This window comes from Triticum aestivum, chromosome 1A (genome assembly GCF_018294505.1).
Source record: "Triticum aestivum cultivar Chinese Spring chromosome 1A, IWGSC CS RefSeq v2.1, whole genome shotgun sequence".
NCBI classification, from domain to species: domain Eukaryota; kingdom Viridiplantae; phylum Streptophyta; class Magnoliopsida; order Poales; family Poaceae; genus Triticum; species Triticum aestivum.
Window position 1 is genome coordinate 534,147,553 of NC_057794.1, and position 16,928 is coordinate 534,164,480.

Genomic DNA, 16,928 nt, shown 5'->3' on the forward strand with positions numbered 1-16,928 from the left:
TGTAAGTTATCTAAATTTTTTTTCATCATTTGTTTAATTTATTTTCCATTTTCCTTCTTTCTGAATGGTAATACCAATGCCAATGATTTGTGCGAATTTAATTCCTTTCTCTTTAAAAATCTCCTTTAGTTTTGTATTAGTTTTAGTATTAATTATGCTCCATCCGCACAACCAAAAAGCTAATGATGAGTGTGTGTGGTGCTTGTGTGTGTATGCATGTGGGTGTGTCTGTATGTTTATGTGCGCATGGCGCCTATATGTACGTGCTCTTGCGTCACAACCTAACATAGTTTCAGCCGCTAAAGTCCACAGTATTCATGCATGCTTTGAGATGAATATATGAGGCTACAAGGTGGTTAAGAAAAAAAGTGACCAGTCGATTTTGTGACCGTCCGATTCTGCTTGGAGATTTGTGTTGTTTTCTTTTTTTTTATATCATTTTGATGGTGAGTTGGGCTATGTGGAATCGATTGACCCCTATTTGTGGAAATTTAATTCTGTCTTTTGTAGGTATTTTTGCTTCATTTTTTATTTCTATTTATGTTTCTATGTGTTTATTCTTTTTTTCTTTCATTTATTGTTTTTTTGTGGTTTTTTGGCTGAGTGTAATTATATACAAACAAATACTATATAACATTTTCCAAAATTTCATGATTATATGATTATTCTTGCATATTACGATAAAGTGCAATTTCGGTGCAAAGTTGTGCGCAAGTTTTTCTTTATTTTCCGACTTCTTAAAGGAAATACATTATTTCAGTTACACTATGTGTAAACTATAGTAGAATGAGAAACATGCACTATTATATGCTTATTCTTTGCATATTTCAAAAAGTGCAATGTAAGTGCAAATTGTTGTGTAAGTTTCGAAAGTTTTTTCTTTTTCATTTTCTTTTTTCTTAAAGGGTTTCATTCTTTCTTAGAAAACTTCATTATTTTGATTTTGTTTATGGGTAATATCAATTTATTCCTTCATAGGAATATATTTTTTTTCACAAAAAATTACTATTATATGCTTTTCATGTTACAAAAGGGGCATTTTTGTGCAAATTGTATGCAATTTTTTCATCATCTTCTTCTTAAATGGTAATACCAATGCCACTAATCATTTCTTCTTGAAAAAAATTTATTGCGAAAATTCACTTATTATATGCTTATTCTTGCATATTATTAAAAAACATAATTTTAGCGTAAACTTTGTGCAATTTTTTGATCATTTATTTTTTATTTTGTTTATTCTTAAAGGGTACTAGCTATAGCACTAATTCATTCTTCCTTAGGAAACAAAATTATTTTTTTTAATATATTTTGTATTTTTTTACGGGTAATACCAATGCGATTAATTCATTTTTCGTATACAACTTATCTTTTGCAAAATTTCACTATTATATTCTTATTGTTGCATATTAAGAAAAGCCGCAATTTATGTGTAAATTATGCACAAATTTTGTCATTAAATTTTATTTTTTGTTCTTTCTTCTTAAAGGGCAGTCCCAATGTTCGTAATTCATTATATCTTAGAAAGTTTATTTTTATTTTAGGCTCGATTGAATAGGGACGTGCATGATTGTCGCTTGAATATTACACAGGAGAATCAAATTATGTTACGTACGTATAGTTGCCACCATGAGAATAAGATTAGTTAGTTTCCGTTAAAAAATGTTCCGATACGTACATCCGGACGCAGCAAGGAAGAAATACATGCATGCGTGAAGTGAAATGAGCAGTTGGATGATGAAGTGAGCAGGTAGTACTGGAACGGTCGAGTAGAGCAAATCGACTGAAAACGTTATTGGTCAGTCGACTGACCGGAAAACAAAAATCAGTCAACTGACACCTAGCCTGTCCCAAAAGATACATATAGATGGACAAGCACACACTGAAAAGAGTTACATATTCATAAGTGTTGGCGCCGCCTCCTCGCAGCGCCGACCTTCTTCTACCTCGAGCTCCCTCGCACAACTCTCTCTTCTCTCCTTTGTCTCTCAAGAACACAAGGACACACACCGGGACAGAAAACACACACGCACACGCACATTCACCTGGGAGAAAATTAGCTTTGCCTTTGCTCCCGGTGACAACACATATGCTACATGGTTTCCTCTAGCCCTCACAGCCTCACTTTCTCATTTCTTTGTTCACCTTAAATAGCTTATAGTACAACAGACTCACACACGATCGTACTACCAGCTAATCTCTAAACTCACGCTCGAACTCACACGGCCATAGGCCAACGTCCTGATCCACTTTCTATGCACACGTCCTGTGCCACTACTCCACTAATTCTTCTACGTGCAACCTCCACCAGCTAATGACGTGCATGTACTAATCAACACGACCGAATCACTCCGCAACATGCCAACTACCTCATGCATGCATGGCTGCTTCAAACCCATCTGAATGACTCACCGGTTCAATATGTTGCATGTCACGCTCCACCTTCTGCCGCGCCTTGCCGCTTCTCACGACATCGCCGTGTCGCACGGCACATTTGGCATCTCGCCGTACTTGCCATATTGCATAGCAGCCCGGCATCTCGCCTCCTTTCCGCGCACAACACTGAAGCTTCGCCGGACACTTTACACCCTAGACTCTACTACATGCAAAACTCATACATGCAAATACTTGAGATCAAGATTAAACCTAACAATAAGTGGCTTGAGATTCTTTTAAATCTCTTCTAACATGCTAACTAATAAAATTGCACAAATGTTTCACTAAATTGCACACGTTCTCAACAGGTGCAATTTTAGATTTATATAGCAGTACACAAATTCTGAATATCTGAAGCAACTGTGAATTAGCAAATAGCAAAATCAAAAGCGCATTGAAAAATTGAGAACTACTAACTGCAGTGTCTGCGATCATGGCAATCAAGGTGAAGTATCAGGTGCATAAAAACTGGTTTGGTGACCCGTGCGGTCCGGAGACTGTTATGGTGTGGGACAGGTTGACATGTAGCTACGCCACTGCAAGGCCCCCAAGGATTATACGCTTGTAAGTACTAGATCACTAAAGTAGTGATCCAAACACTCTTATATTTCTTTATGGAGGAAGTAGTTCATATCAATTTGTTAGGATCTTATGTTAGTGAAAACCATAACTGGTAATATTAAATGGAGAAGAGGGTTACGTTTCTACTATCATCAATTGAAACTGATCCACTGATCATTTGCTATATGCAGAGACTTGTCCTTGAGAGGTCTGAACGGTGATATCTCATCTTCTTTCACCGATCTCAAAGCTATCCAGTACTTGTACGTCTTATGTTATGGATCTGTCCTAATGTCCACTTAGTTTTGTGCAACAAAAACGATAAGAAAGTGTTTCATATCTCACAGGAATCTATCAAACAATAACTTGGTAGGATCAATTCCAGATGCCCTTTCGCAGTTAACTTCATTGACAGTTCTGTAAGCCGGGCAACTTTTGTCAAAATTTAGCATTCCCATGAATTACTTCTGAGTCATGTAAATTGTCTTAGTATTTCTTTTCTGCAGAGATTTGTCACACAACCAGCTCAATGGAGCAATCCCATCTAGACTTCTCAAAAGAGTTGAAGACGGCTCACTGAATCTAAGGTACCCCTACCCCCCACACCCACCCACACATTTTAATTCCAATTCTATCTAACATCATAGCCCACATATTTATTTAATATTTGTTAGATATGGCAACAATCGAGACCTTTGCGCCAATGACAATTCATGTCGGTTGGCAACTAAACGAAAGAGCAATCTGGCCATCTACATTGCCGTCCCTGTGGTTGTGTCCATGATAGTGGTGATAGTAGTGGTAGTACTCTTGTGCTCGCTAAGATGGAAGAGACAAGGTAAGGCATCGACATGAGCACAATCACCGCCTAATCTTTTTCCCAATCACACTACTAAGTCTAGTTGTACTGTTCGTCACCTATTAAGGATCAATGAATAACTCCGTGGAGCCACAAAATGAAGCCACGACGAGCTATGTGTCGGGAAACAATGCTCATAGGGACAGTTTTCCACTGCATCAACTTGAGAGTCGCCGGTTCACATACGAAGAGCTCAAGATGATAACAAACAACTTCCAACGAGTACTTGGCCAGGGAGGGTTTGGGTACGTCTATGATGGTTTTCTGGAGGATGGCACTCAGGTGGCGGTAAAGTTACGGTTTCATTCTTCCAGTCAAGGTTTCAAGGAGTTCCTTGCAGAGGTACATGTCTTCTTTGATTGCACTTGATGTTTCAAGGTAGGGATTGTGCCAAGAAATTTCAGGGTAAAATTTATAAGCTGTGAACGTTTCCCTAGGCTCATATTTTAACACGGATTCATCACAAAAATCTTGTCACCATGATTGGTTACTGCAAGGATGGGGAGTACATGGCACTCGTCTACGAGTATATGTCAGAGGGAACACTACATGAGCATCTTGAAGGCACGCACGTTGTTCACCTGTTAACTTCAGATTTAAATGTTTCTTGAGATTTCCAATTTGACCAAATGTAAAACTATTTATAGGAAGCAAACACAATGGAGGATGTTCATTGTGGAGACAAAGACTCCGAATTGCACTTGAATCTGCACAAGGTATGCACTTTAGTGTCGAGTTTGTTGTTGTTTAATATTTTATGTTTCCAAACACATGAGCATTAGCGTGTACGGTGATTTCCAGGGTTGGAGTATCTACACAAGGGGTGCGATCCGCCTATAATTCACAGGGATGTAAAGGCCACCAACATCCTCTTGAACGCGAGGTTAGAGGCTAGGATTGCTGACTTCGGCTTATCCAAGCCTTTCATTGGCGGCAATGACTACGTGTCCACAACGACACTCGTTGGCACACCCGAATATGTCGACCCGGAGTACCACGCGACGATGCAGCTAACAGCCAAGAGCGACGTGTACAGTTTCGGCGTCGTGCTGCTGGAACTGGTCACTGGGAAACCTGCCGTAGTGCGGGAGGCAGTACCCATCAGCATTAGTCATTGGTCACGACAACGGATGGCGCAGGACAACATTGAAAGTGTGGTTGATGCACGTATGTGTGGCATTTACAATGTCAACAGTGTATGGAAAGTGGTGGAAATTGCACTAAAGTGCACTGCATATGTGTCGCCGCAACGACCCACCATGAGCGATGTGGTGGCTCAACTGCAAGAATGCATTGAGCTTGAGGAAGGCTGCACCATTAAAGCTGGGAACAATGGCTTCTATATGAGTGGTGGCAGTGACAACCCAGACTTGAGTTATAATGCGTATATTGCTGACCAGTCCAATGATAGCATACATTTCAAATTGAACACGATGTCAAGAGGGTGCATGCAATGCCTACCGGTCCTGCTACACGTTGACAACTCCTATAATTGTTTGAGAATTTCGTATGAATGTAACAATAGATTCTATAGTTTTTTTTTCTTTCTCTTGAAGGGATCTAGATGAGATATTGAAACATATTGCTTTTGGTGAAGTGAGTGCACATGCTGTACTGATATATCCGAACACATAAAGAGTGAATTATTAGTTTAATTTGAAATAGGACCTTGAGATCAATGTTTATAAGTTTATTGCATGTAAACTATGCCATTCTTGGTTGTTTGTTGCTAATTGACAAAAAATATTGTATGATAGTCACTTCTAAATGTGTTAATTAGTGAGACAAATATATCTAAATAGGTGAATGATTAGAGTAGAAAACAAATATCAATAGACATGGAAGCAGAAAGAGATATGCTACCACATAAAAAATCCATACAACCATGATAATCGCAATCATGCAGGAAAACTTATGTAATCTATATATCAAAGCAGAAAGAGATATGCCACTACATAACTACTATTAGGAACCCATACTCCAGGTGAAAGTGCATCTCGCCTAGGTGAAGTTTGGTAATTAATGTTGACATATCTCAAGGAACTAATGCCTACTACAGGTTCATTTTAGGAAAGTTCGTTGGGGTGCAAAAAAGGAAATGGAAGGTGACACCCACAAATTTACATGAAGGCAAGTGTTGGTCTAGCCCAAGGATTTTTCATTTTCATTTTCATTTGAGTGATCGAAGATCACATTTAGTCCATAGGCATGCTGATACTATCAACAAGGGAGAGAAAGCCATGATGAGTCTTTTTTTCTCCAAGTGTTTAATGATCAAACTCCAAAAATCCTCAAAAGCCTTCAAAATTCCTCCACTATTTCTACCTAACTTTCATACACTTCGGAGTTGCTGAGCTCTTCCAGTCGGAATTGGCAAGTGGTTCACTAGATATAGCCATTGCAAAAGCCTAGTCATTCGGAGCTGCCAACTATTCCATTTTGGAACTGCTGAAGCACTTGGAAAACATCCAGTCGCCTTCTCAGAATTTCTAAAACCATTCGATCAGAATTTCTGAAGTGTTTACAGAGAGTATGCCACTGACATTGGAGACTCTGAATCACTTCCTTTCAGACTGACCATGCAATATGAAAGTTGCTACCTTTCGTACACATCGAAGCTATTGATCTGATCACTTCGGAGCTTCCGAGCTATGTTAAAATGGCTGCAACGGTCAAATTTCCGGTCCAGTCTATTAATAACCTCACCCACCCCATCTATTCACTCGAAGGAAACTCCACTCCTATCATACATTCTGAGAGAGAACTCCATCTTCTTGTGCTTATTTCAAAGGGCTTTCTTCCTCAACATCCAAGTCAATCCTTCGAGACATAATTCCCCCCTTATCTTTCCATTCATACTTTTCAAATCCACAAGACAAATCTTGATAGAGTCTGAGTGCAAGGGGAGATTATCTTTTGAAACACAAGAGCAAGAGATTCATAATCAAGTATCCTGACGCTACAAAAAAAGACACATCCGTGATGATACGTTTGTCATAGTAAGTCATTTTTTTTGTCATCCATGTACATTCATGACGATTTTATGACAGAACCAAGATAATGGTACATGTGTTGTCATAGATGTGTTCCATGAGAATATTCACCATTTCATCATGGAACGGTGATCTTCCATGACCGAAAGTATCGCGTCAAGGAAGCATTTCGTCAAGGGTAAACAACACGTGGAAGCCACCATAACGGGTTGTCATTAAGATATCAGCGTTAACCTCACACATGTTGTAGTGAGTAACTTAGGATTGAAGTTACAGAGCCTCTTCATTTTAACATTGTGTTAATCATGAATAATGACCCAAGAAAAAGAAGTCATGGATCCATAGGTTGTAGCAAGAATGAGGACCAGTTAGAAGGCATGGTAAATCTCCGATCAACCAACCACTCCATGTTTCCTTCTCATCTCTAGCTGGTTGCCATTTACCAGAAAGGCATGCACCATGCTCTAGAAAACCCCTAGTTGGACCCATCGTTGTTTCCCCGTGACACAACCGGCAACTAGATTGTGCCCCCACTCAGCCCACTCTTCCACTTGCCACACACCCTCACCATTGGTGCAGACGTCGAGCAAAGTCACTTGGCTGATGGCGGCGATAGGGCATCCATCATGGGGTGTTGTGGTGGTGTGTGGTACCTGCACAATTGGATGTCGGTTTGGTACCACACGGAGGTGGCCGGTGTTGTGGTCGTCTCTGGAAACATCAGTGGAGCCAGTTCCAGTCTTAAGCACAGTCTGCTGATCTGGTTCGCATGGCGTGGCCAATACCGACATGATGTCGATGCTGGTACGACTTGATCCATCCGGATGTAGCGTGTGAGCGCCTTTTTGGTAGTTGTTACCGCTGATCCACCACTCATGAGGACACCTGTGATTGTGTCGTCATAGTGCTGGAGTGATGACCCTTGCATGGGCTTATTTGTTGGCGCATGGTAGCTTGGTTCGCACACCACATTGTGATAAAGGGCAGCGTTGCATCTCTGTGTGTGTGTGTGTGGCAATTTTTTAATCGAAGGTGGTAATGGCTATCGCGGTAACGGTCTAGATCCACAACCACACGCCGCTTGGGAGGATGAGCGATGCTGCTCGAGAGTCCCTCCATGGGATTTTGGCAACGCCTATTGTGTCTTTTTTGGCTGGATTGATGGTCCATGTCATGTTTTCAACCTTTTGTTGTTATGGTCATCGAACTGCATGAGAATGGCCATGTCCGGACCATCCATGCAAGTATTTGTCTTCATATGCATATGCCATGGGCTTGAGGTCGGCTAGTGTAAGTGACAACTAAGCGTGACGACAGTTTGAAAGTGCTTCTCAAGTACCCAGTCTTGAGTTCTAGGGCGAAAATCGATAGGTCTGACTTTAGTTGCTTGTACCTTGCAATGAATGTGTTTATAAGCTGTTTCCTTGAAGACATCACTCAGAGTTGTCTTTGGGGATGAAAACCCATGATCTCACCATCAATGGTTGGCGACGCGGTGTGTCTTTCCCTTTCTCCAAGTCTTGACTATTTTGACCGTGTGCATTTTCCAAGTCTTGACTATTTTTTAATATCGTGCTGGTGTACATATAAAAAAATAGTATGTTGCGAATATTAACATACTATTTCGTTTACCGAAAAACTTACGGATACCTTCACACGACTCGACGACCTCACCTGTGTTTTATTGTCGGTAACGTAGTGTAATCTTGTTCCTTCTCCAATCCACCACAGCGGCTGTGGAGAAGAAAAAAGTGACAAGAAGAAGAGGGGGCTGCTGGACGTGGTCGACCAGTTCGTGGCTTGGTGCGCCCTCACACAAGAGGAAGTCGCCGTCGACCAGTTGGAAGGCAGTGTCAACTCTCTAGCCCATGTCTTGCCTCAAAGAGAATAAGAATCTCTGCAAACCCATGTCAACTCACATTCTTTTCTTCTGAACCGATCTTGTAGTGGCCTCGTGGGTGGGTACAGGCGTACAGCGACTCGCCGCTTCCTTGGTGTACCCCCGACGTTGGCTAAAGGTTTTAGTACTGGGTCTTGATGTGACAGTCGAACAGAGTTGGCTTAGTATTTAGATTAAGGCTGCGCAAGTTGTCTAATTTTTTTTATCCGAAGGGATTGAGTTGAGGCTGCACATATCACAGACATTTGTCATGTTGGATGCTCCATTAGCTGCTTCTTGCGTGTGCACCAGAGCAATTAACGCCACGACCAATGGCGGCCACGCCGTGGCTGCTCTTTCTCTGCCTCACCGCCAGCGGCGTATTCCAAGCTCGTGCCCAGCCCGACAGCAAAGGTACAGTACCTTCAGGCATGCTCAAAGTTTATTCTCATGTTGTCTCAAATGATCACAACGCAATGGATAATTCTACACACCCCGTGATCCATCCATCTCATGGTGTACACTGCAGGATTTATCACCATAGACTGCGGACTGCAGGGCACGGGCTATGTGGACAACACCACCAAACTCTCCGTCTCCGCGGACAACGGTGGCTTCACAGACGACGCTGGAACCTGCCACAACATCTCGGCCGAGTATGTAACTCCGTTGATGGGCAAGAGCTGGTTCAACTTGCGTAGCTTCGCAACCGGCGCGGGGAACTGCTACACGCTCCGGTCGATCGTACCCGGGCTCAAGTACCTCGTCCGGGCCAGGTTCATGTACGGCAACTACGACGGCCTTCATCGGCTGCCCATGTTTGACCTTCACATCGGCGTCAACTTTTGGCGCACCGTGAACATCTCCAGCCCATTCGCGGCGAAGTTCGTGGAGGTCATTGTCGTGGTGCCGGATGACTACGTGCAGGTCTGCATGATCAACACCGGCGCCGGGATGCCCTTCATCTCCGGGCTGGACCTCAGGCCGCTCAAAAAGACAATGTACCCGCACGTGACCGCGGCGCAGGGGCTCGTCCTGTTGGCCAGGTTCAACTTTGGCGGGGACCAAAACACCGGCATCAGGTATGCCAAAGATCATTTTTTTGTGTGTGTGTGTGTGATAGTACCAAGATCACAAGCTTAATTACCGCTTTTGTTTCCATGACAGTAACCTTACGAAGCTTCTTAGAGAGGAAGAAATGAAGTGGGCGGTTAGAGCAAAAGTGCGGCGCGTTGTACAAGGGGATAACAACACACAATTTTTCCATATGATTGCAAATGGAAAACATAGGAAGAAGAAAATAATCCGGCTTGAACAGGATGAGGGTACGATTGTAGGTCATGAGAACCTAAAGCTGTACATCACTAACTATTATAAACAATTGTTTGGGGATCCAGTTGAGAATTTTGTCAGCCTGGATGAGGCAAGAGTAGATGATATCCCTCAACTTCGGAATGACGAGAATGAGATCCTCACAGCTCCTTTTTCTGAGAAGGAGGTATATGAGGCGATTGCCCAAATGAAAAACAATAAAGCATTTGGTCCGGATGGTTTTCCAGCTGAATTCTACAAGAAGTGTTGGGGTATCATTAAAGGAGATTTGATGTCTATGTTTCATGATCTCTTTAATGGGCACTTACAACTTTTCAAATTAAATTTTGGAACTATCACTTTATTGCCAAAGAAGGAGGAAGCAATCCGCATTGAGCAATTTAGACTGATATGTCTACTCAATGTGAGTTTTAAAATTTTCACGAAAGTTGGCACAAACCATCTTACACAGATTGCACATACGGTGGTTCAGCCAACGCAGACTGCTTTCATGCCAGGGCGACATATCCTAGAAGGGGTGGTTGTCCTACATGAGACCCTTCATGAAATCCACTCGAAGAAACTCGATGGAGTGATTTTCAAGGTGGATTTCGAAAAGGCTTATGGTAAATTCAAATGGCCTTTTCTGCAACAGGCCTTGCGCATGAAAGGATTTGATGACGCCTGGAGAAAGCAGGTTGAATCCTTTGTGCAGGGAGGCAGCGTTGGTATTAAAGTGAATGATGATATTGGTCATTACTTTCAGACGCTTAAGGGATTAAGGCAAGGTGATCCCATGTCTCCAATTATGTTCAATGTTGTTGTCGACATGTTGACCGTTCTTGTTAATAGGGCGAAACAAGAAGGCCAAGTAGGAGGTCTAATCCCACATTTGGTGGATGGTGGGGTTTCCATCCTACAGTATGCGGATGACACAATTATTTTTATGGAACATGACCTTGCGAAAGCAAGGAACATGAAGTTAGTGCTTTGCTTGTTCGAACAACTATCCGGACTTAAGATTAATTTTAATAAGAGCGAATTGTTCTGCTTTGGACGCGCCAAGGAGGAACAAGAAAGCTATAAACAGTTGTTCGGATGTGAATTAGGTGCGCTTCCCTTTACATATCTAGGGATACCAATTCACCATCGCAAACTAACTAACAAAGAATGGAAGTGTATTGAGGATCGGTTTGAGAAGAAACTAAGTTGCTGGAAAGGCAAACTTTTATCTTATGGAGAAAGATTAATTCTTATTAACTCGGTTCTGACTAGCATGCCGATGTTCCTCCTTTTTTTCTTTGAAGTACCAGTAGGAGTACGGAAAAGATTAGACTTTTACCGATCCAGATTCTTTTGGCAAATGGATGAGAACAAGGCTAAATATAGGCTTGCCAGGTGGGATATAATTTGTAGACCGAAGGACCAGGGTGGCTTGGGTGTTGAGAATTTAGAGGTAAAAAACAGATGCTTGCTGAGCAAATGGTTATATCGTCTTTCGGTAGAGACAGAGGGTGTGTGGCTGCAGTTATTGCGTAACAAATACTTATATGCGAAGTCTTTGGCTCACGTAACGACACAACCCACCGACTCACCGTTTTGTAAAGGACTTATGAGGACGAAAGTTGCTTTCTTTAACAAAGTGGGATTTAGAGTAGGGAATGGGCAAGGAACTAGATTCTCGAAGGATACCTGGTTAGGTGACACTCCATTAGCGTTACAGTATCCAAGTTTATATAACATGGCACAACGGAAAGATGTTTCGGTTGCTTCAGTGTTACAGTCCAGTCCGCTCAATATTCATTTTAGACGGGCACTTATAGGTCCACGTTGGGATACATGGTTGCATCTCGTGCGTAGATTAATGGATATTAATCTGTCGGATGCCAATGACACGATAGTTTGGAAGTTAACGGTGTCAGGAGTCTTCACAATTAAAACTATGTATACGGATTTAATCAATACCGGAGACATCCCAAGGTCGGGCCATATTTGGAGGATTAAAGTGCCGTTGAAAATAAAAGTGTTTATGTGGTTTGTTCACAAAAGTGTCATTTTAACCAAAGATAGCCTAGCCAAACGTAATTGGGTAGGGAGTTCCCGTTGTTGCTTTTGTGATCAAAACGAAACAATTGAACATTTGTTTACCAAATGCCCGCTTGCTAGGTTATTCTGGAGAACTATTCATGTGGCTCTTAATGTCAATCCGTCAACTTCAATATCACAATTCTTTCATAACTGGCTGAACGGGGTGAGACCTCAGACAGCAGCACAAATCAGAGTCGGAGCATGTGTGTTGCTTTGGGCTATATGGAATTGTCGGAATGGCATGGCTTTTAACAGACAACACATTACTAATTTTTTGCAGGTCATCTTCAGAGCGTCTACATGGATCCGTACGTGGTCCTTGCTGAGCCATACGGACCACAGGGCGCACATGGCTATTGGGTGCAACCGATGGGAAACGGTTGCACGGGATACTTACAACTGATATGGATGGCGGTTCAGTAATAGATTAGGTGTGTAGGCAGCTTAAGCTATTTTAGCCGGTTGTGGCTTTTTTGTTTTGGCCGCGTGTGGCATTGGTTTCTTTATGATATTTTGAGAATGCTTGAGGAGACTTTTGGACCTCTTTGATTTTTAATAAAATGGCTGTGTGCATCAATGTGATGCAGAGGCCGGGGCTTATGCCTCTTTTTCTAAAAAAAACCCTTATAGTCTTGCTATATCTCAATCAATACTATATCCGTGAGATCTTACATTGAGATCCGTGTAATTTTTTTCCAGTCTTTTCTTTATCTCTCTTGCATGTAATGTCACTTGATTAAGACTTGGTTAAATCTGAGTCGACTGAGACCTAGCCACATCAATAATCTTAGTTAATTACTAACCATGAACACAATATCGACCAGGTATCCTGATGATCCACACGATAGAATATGGCTCCCTTGGGTCAACTCTTCATCGTGGACCGAGTTATCGACGACGAGGAAGGTGAAGTATGAAGCCGACAGCCCCTTCGAGGCGCCGACGGCGGTGATGCAGACCGCGATCAGGCCGCGGAATGCCTCGCACAACATAGAATTCGACTGGGAGCCCCAGCTCCAGCCCAACGACCCGTCCCCAGGATACATCATCATCATGCACTTCTCCGAGTTGCAGCTCCTCCCAAGCAACGCTGTGCGCGAGTTCTACATCAACCTCAATGGCAATTTGTTGAACCGAGATGCCGTCAGGCCACCACACCTGTACGGGGACGCTAGCTACAATACCTTCGCCATCCGGAAGAGCTACTACATCATCTCCATCAACGGCACGGCCAACTCGACGCTCCCACCGATCATCAACGCTCTCGAATTGTTCTCAGTTGTACCCACCACCAAGGCACCAACCTTACCACAAACTCCCAGGACGGTATGTGGAATTGTAGGTTGTAGGCACATAAAATTCGTAGATGGACAAGCACACACCTTTTCTTTTATTTTTTCCCGAAAAGCACACACTTTATGAGCGTGGAGTTTTATAAACAACAGTCACATTTCTAAACCTTGAGATCAACATTTAATCAGCCTGTCTCAAGTTACTCCACTCCAACAATAACCTTCTAACCAGTATAAAACTGCAGAAACATCCTACTAAACCTGAGTGCAACATAAGACACAGAGTAGTATGCAAATTCTGAAAAAACTGAGGCAATTACTAGGAATTGGCAGAATTCCAGTGAGAAACTGAATGCTGCTGACTGCAGTGTCTGCCATCACGGCGATCAAGGCAAAGTATCAGGTGGGTAAAAACTGGATGGGCGACCCATGCGGTCCGGGGACTGTCATGGTGTGGGACAGCTTGACATGCAGCTACGCCATCACGGATTACAAGAGTGTGAGTAGTTCATATCTGTACGGCTCTTATGTTAGTGAAAATTATAATTGGAAATTTCAAATGTGAAATTGCAACTATGGAGTGAAACTAACCCACCGTATGTTTGCTCTATGAAGCGACCTGTCCTCCAGAGGTCTGAACGGTGATATATCATCATCTTTTGCCAACCTCAAAGTCGTCCAATACTTGTATGTCTTGAGTTATAAATATATTTTAACATCCGTTGAAGTTTTATACAACAACAATGATAAGGAAATGTTTCATGTCTGGCAGGAATCTATCAAACAAGAACTTGGTAGGCTCAATTCCGGATGTTCTTTCGCAATTAACTTCATTGAAAGTTTTGTAAGTCAGGCAACTTTTTTCAAAGTATAAACATTCCCATGAATTACTTCGAGTCATGCAATAGTTCTAGTATTTCTTTTAACAGAGATTTGTCAGGCAACCAGCTCAATGGATCAATCCCCTCTGGACTAGTCGTAAGGGTCCAAGATGGCTCACTCGATCTAAGGTATTTTTTTCCATTTTAGTTCCCATTCTATACTTTGATATAAAGTTCATAAATTTAATTAACCATTTTCGTTTCATCTTCTGCTAGATATGGCAACAATCGAGACATTTGCACTAATGGCAATTCATGTCAGCCGCCAACTAAAAAAGCTAAAGAGAAGAGCAAGTTAGCAATCTACATTGCCATCCCTACAGTTCTAATGGTGGTCATAGTAGTGGTAGTACTCTTTTGCTTTATAAGACGAAAAGGCCAAGGTGAGGCATTGGCAAGGGCACAACAACTGTCTGACCATTTTACCAATCAGTGATCACTACTAATTCTGGTTGTGCTATTTGTCACCTGTGAAGGATCAATGAACAACTCCGTGAGGCCACGGAACGAGATGATGACCAGCTGCGCGTCGGGAGATGATCTCTATGGGGACAGTTCGCTGCAACTTGAGAGCCGCCGGTTCACTTACGAGGAGCTCAAGATGATAACGAACAACTTCGAGCGAGTACTCGGACGGGGAGGGTTTGGGTACGTCTACGACGGTTTTCTAGAGGATGGCACTCAGGTGGCGGTGAAGCTACGATCTCATTCTTCTAGTCAAGGTGTCAAGGAGTTCCTTGCAGAGGTAAAAAAAATGTTTGACTGCAATTCATGGTTCATGACTTCATTGTCAGTATTGAGTGAAGGACTTTTGGAGTGAAATTTGATAAGTTATGACATTTTTCCAGGCTCGGATTTTGACACGGATTCATCACAAAAATCTTGTCACCATGATTGGTTACTGCAAGGATGGGGAGTATTTGGCACTTGTTTATGGGTACATGTCAGAAGGAACCCTCCATGACCATATTGAAGGTATGTAATTTGTATATGAGTATAACTTCATTTTCAAGTGTCTGTTAAGCATTTTAAATGGAAAAAATGTCAAACTATTTGTAGGAAGCAAACTCAAAGGACAATGTTTGTCCTGGAGACAGAGACTCCGAATCGCACTTGAATCTTCACAAGGTACACACTTCGATATAGTCTGTTGTTATTGAATGTCTAATGTTTCTAGAAACATGAGCACCGGCTGGTATGGGAATCTGCAGGGATAGAGTATTTCCATAAGGGGTGCAACCCGCCTCTGGTTCACAGGGATGTGAAAGCCACCAATATCCTCTTAAATGCGAAGATGGAGGCTAGGATTGCTGACTTCGGCTTGTCCAAGGCCTTGACAATAAACATGTGTCCACTACCACACTCGTTGGCACACCCGGGTATGTCGATCCTGAGGACCAGGCAACGATGCAGGCGACGGCCAAGAGTGATGTCTATAGCTTTGGCGTCGTTCTTTTGGAGATAGTTACAGGCAAGCCGGCTATTCTACGGGAAGTTGCACCTATCAGCATCATCCAATGGGCGCGGCAACACATGTCGCAAGGCAACATTGAAAGTGTGGTTGATGCACGTATGTCTGGCATTTATGATGTCAACAGTGTGTGGAAGGTGGTGGAAATCGCGCTAAAGTGCACTGAATATGCATCGACACAGCGACCCACCATGACCGGTGTAGTGGTGCAGCTGCAAGAATGCATTGATCTTGAGGAGGGCCGCACTCTTGAGGATGCAAATGATGACGCGTATAGTAGCCGTGGTGGTGACAACCTGAACTTGACTTATGATGGTTACTTTGATAATCAGTCTATTGATATAGACCAGAACAACACTACATTTCAGCCGGAACATAATGTTAAGAGGGTGCTTGCAATGTCAACAGGTCCAATTGCACGTTGATGATTCCCATGTTTGGTAGCCAATCTGGTACAGATTTTACTGACGAGATATTTACACATGTTGCTTGAGGACAAATGTAAACATATCCAGTTTATATGTGGTCACTGGTAGAAAAAGGACCTGTTGTCCCGGTTCGTAAGGGCCTTTTGTCCCGGTTCTGGAACCGGGACTAAAGGGTCGGTACTAATGCCCCGTCCCTTTAGTCCCGGTTCAATCCAGAACCGGTACAGATGGGCCTCCACGTGGCCTGTGCGCGTAGCCCAGGCAGGAGACCCTTTGGTCCCGGTTGGGCACCAACCGGGACCAATAGGCATCCACACGTCAGCATTTCTGTGGCTGGGGTTTTTGTTTTTTTTTGAAAGGGGGGGTGGGGGTTTTGGGGGGTTAATTTAGGTGTTTCATATATTGTGTTAGCTAGCTATAATTAATAGAGAGAAGTGTCCTCTCTTATGTCCGTGCTTGATCGACGCTACGTACTATACATACGTATAGAGACGACTAGACACGCTAGCTAGCTAGTAAGCAGACGAAGGAAACAGAAGATCGTCACGAACATATATGCATACAGAGAGAAGTGATATCGACCACCTCTCCTTCTCCGAAAGATTGATCGAACAACAAATTCTCGTATATCTATCCAACACTACCGGCTACATATATACAATAATTATCTCTTACAAATATAATCATACGGACTCAGGGTCCACATAGTATTCTCCGTCTTCAGCGATCATG

The 16,928-nt window shown here is 42.6% G+C and overlaps 1 protein-coding gene and 1 pseudogene across 1 annotated transcript; both read left to right on the forward strand.

Annotated features, from left to right (window-relative positions):
- The first annotated feature begins 2,866 nt into the window (after window positions 1–2,866).
- LOC123043592 (putative leucine-rich repeat receptor-like serine/threonine-protein kinase At2g19230) lies at window positions 2,867–5,488 on the forward strand. Its single transcript, XM_044466120.1, has 10 exons — window positions 2,867–2,997; window positions 3,186–3,257; window positions 3,342–3,413; window positions 3,501–3,581; window positions 3,669–3,832; window positions 3,921–4,195; window positions 4,291–4,417; window positions 4,501–4,569; window positions 4,655–5,297; window positions 5,410–5,488. Exons 1-10 carry the CDS (start codon window positions 2,867–2,869, stop codon window positions 5,486–5,488), a joined length of 1,713 nt encoding a protein of 570 aa, XP_044322055.1.
- Window positions 5,489–9,057: 3,569 nt separating this feature from the next.
- Window positions 9,058–16,193, forward strand: LOC123179728 (putative leucine-rich repeat receptor-like protein kinase At2g19210; annotated as a pseudogene).
- The last annotated feature ends 735 nt before the right edge of the window (window positions 16,194–16,928 follow it).

Excerpts from the sequence above, each read along its gene's own strand:
- LOC123043592 (XM_044466120.1), top strand. The coding sequence starts at position 2,867 with ATGGCAATCAAGGTGAAGTATCAGGTGCATAAAAACTGGTTTGGTGAC. Across the intron at positions 3,414-3,500 it reads TTAACTTCATTGACAGTTCT|AGATTTGTCACACAACCAGC; the intron begins GTAAGCCGGGCA and ends TCTTTTCTGCAG. Across the intron at positions 4,570-4,654 it reads TGCACTTGAATCTGCACAAG|GGTTGGAGTATCTACACAAG; the intron begins GTATGCACTTTA and ends GGTGATTTCCAG.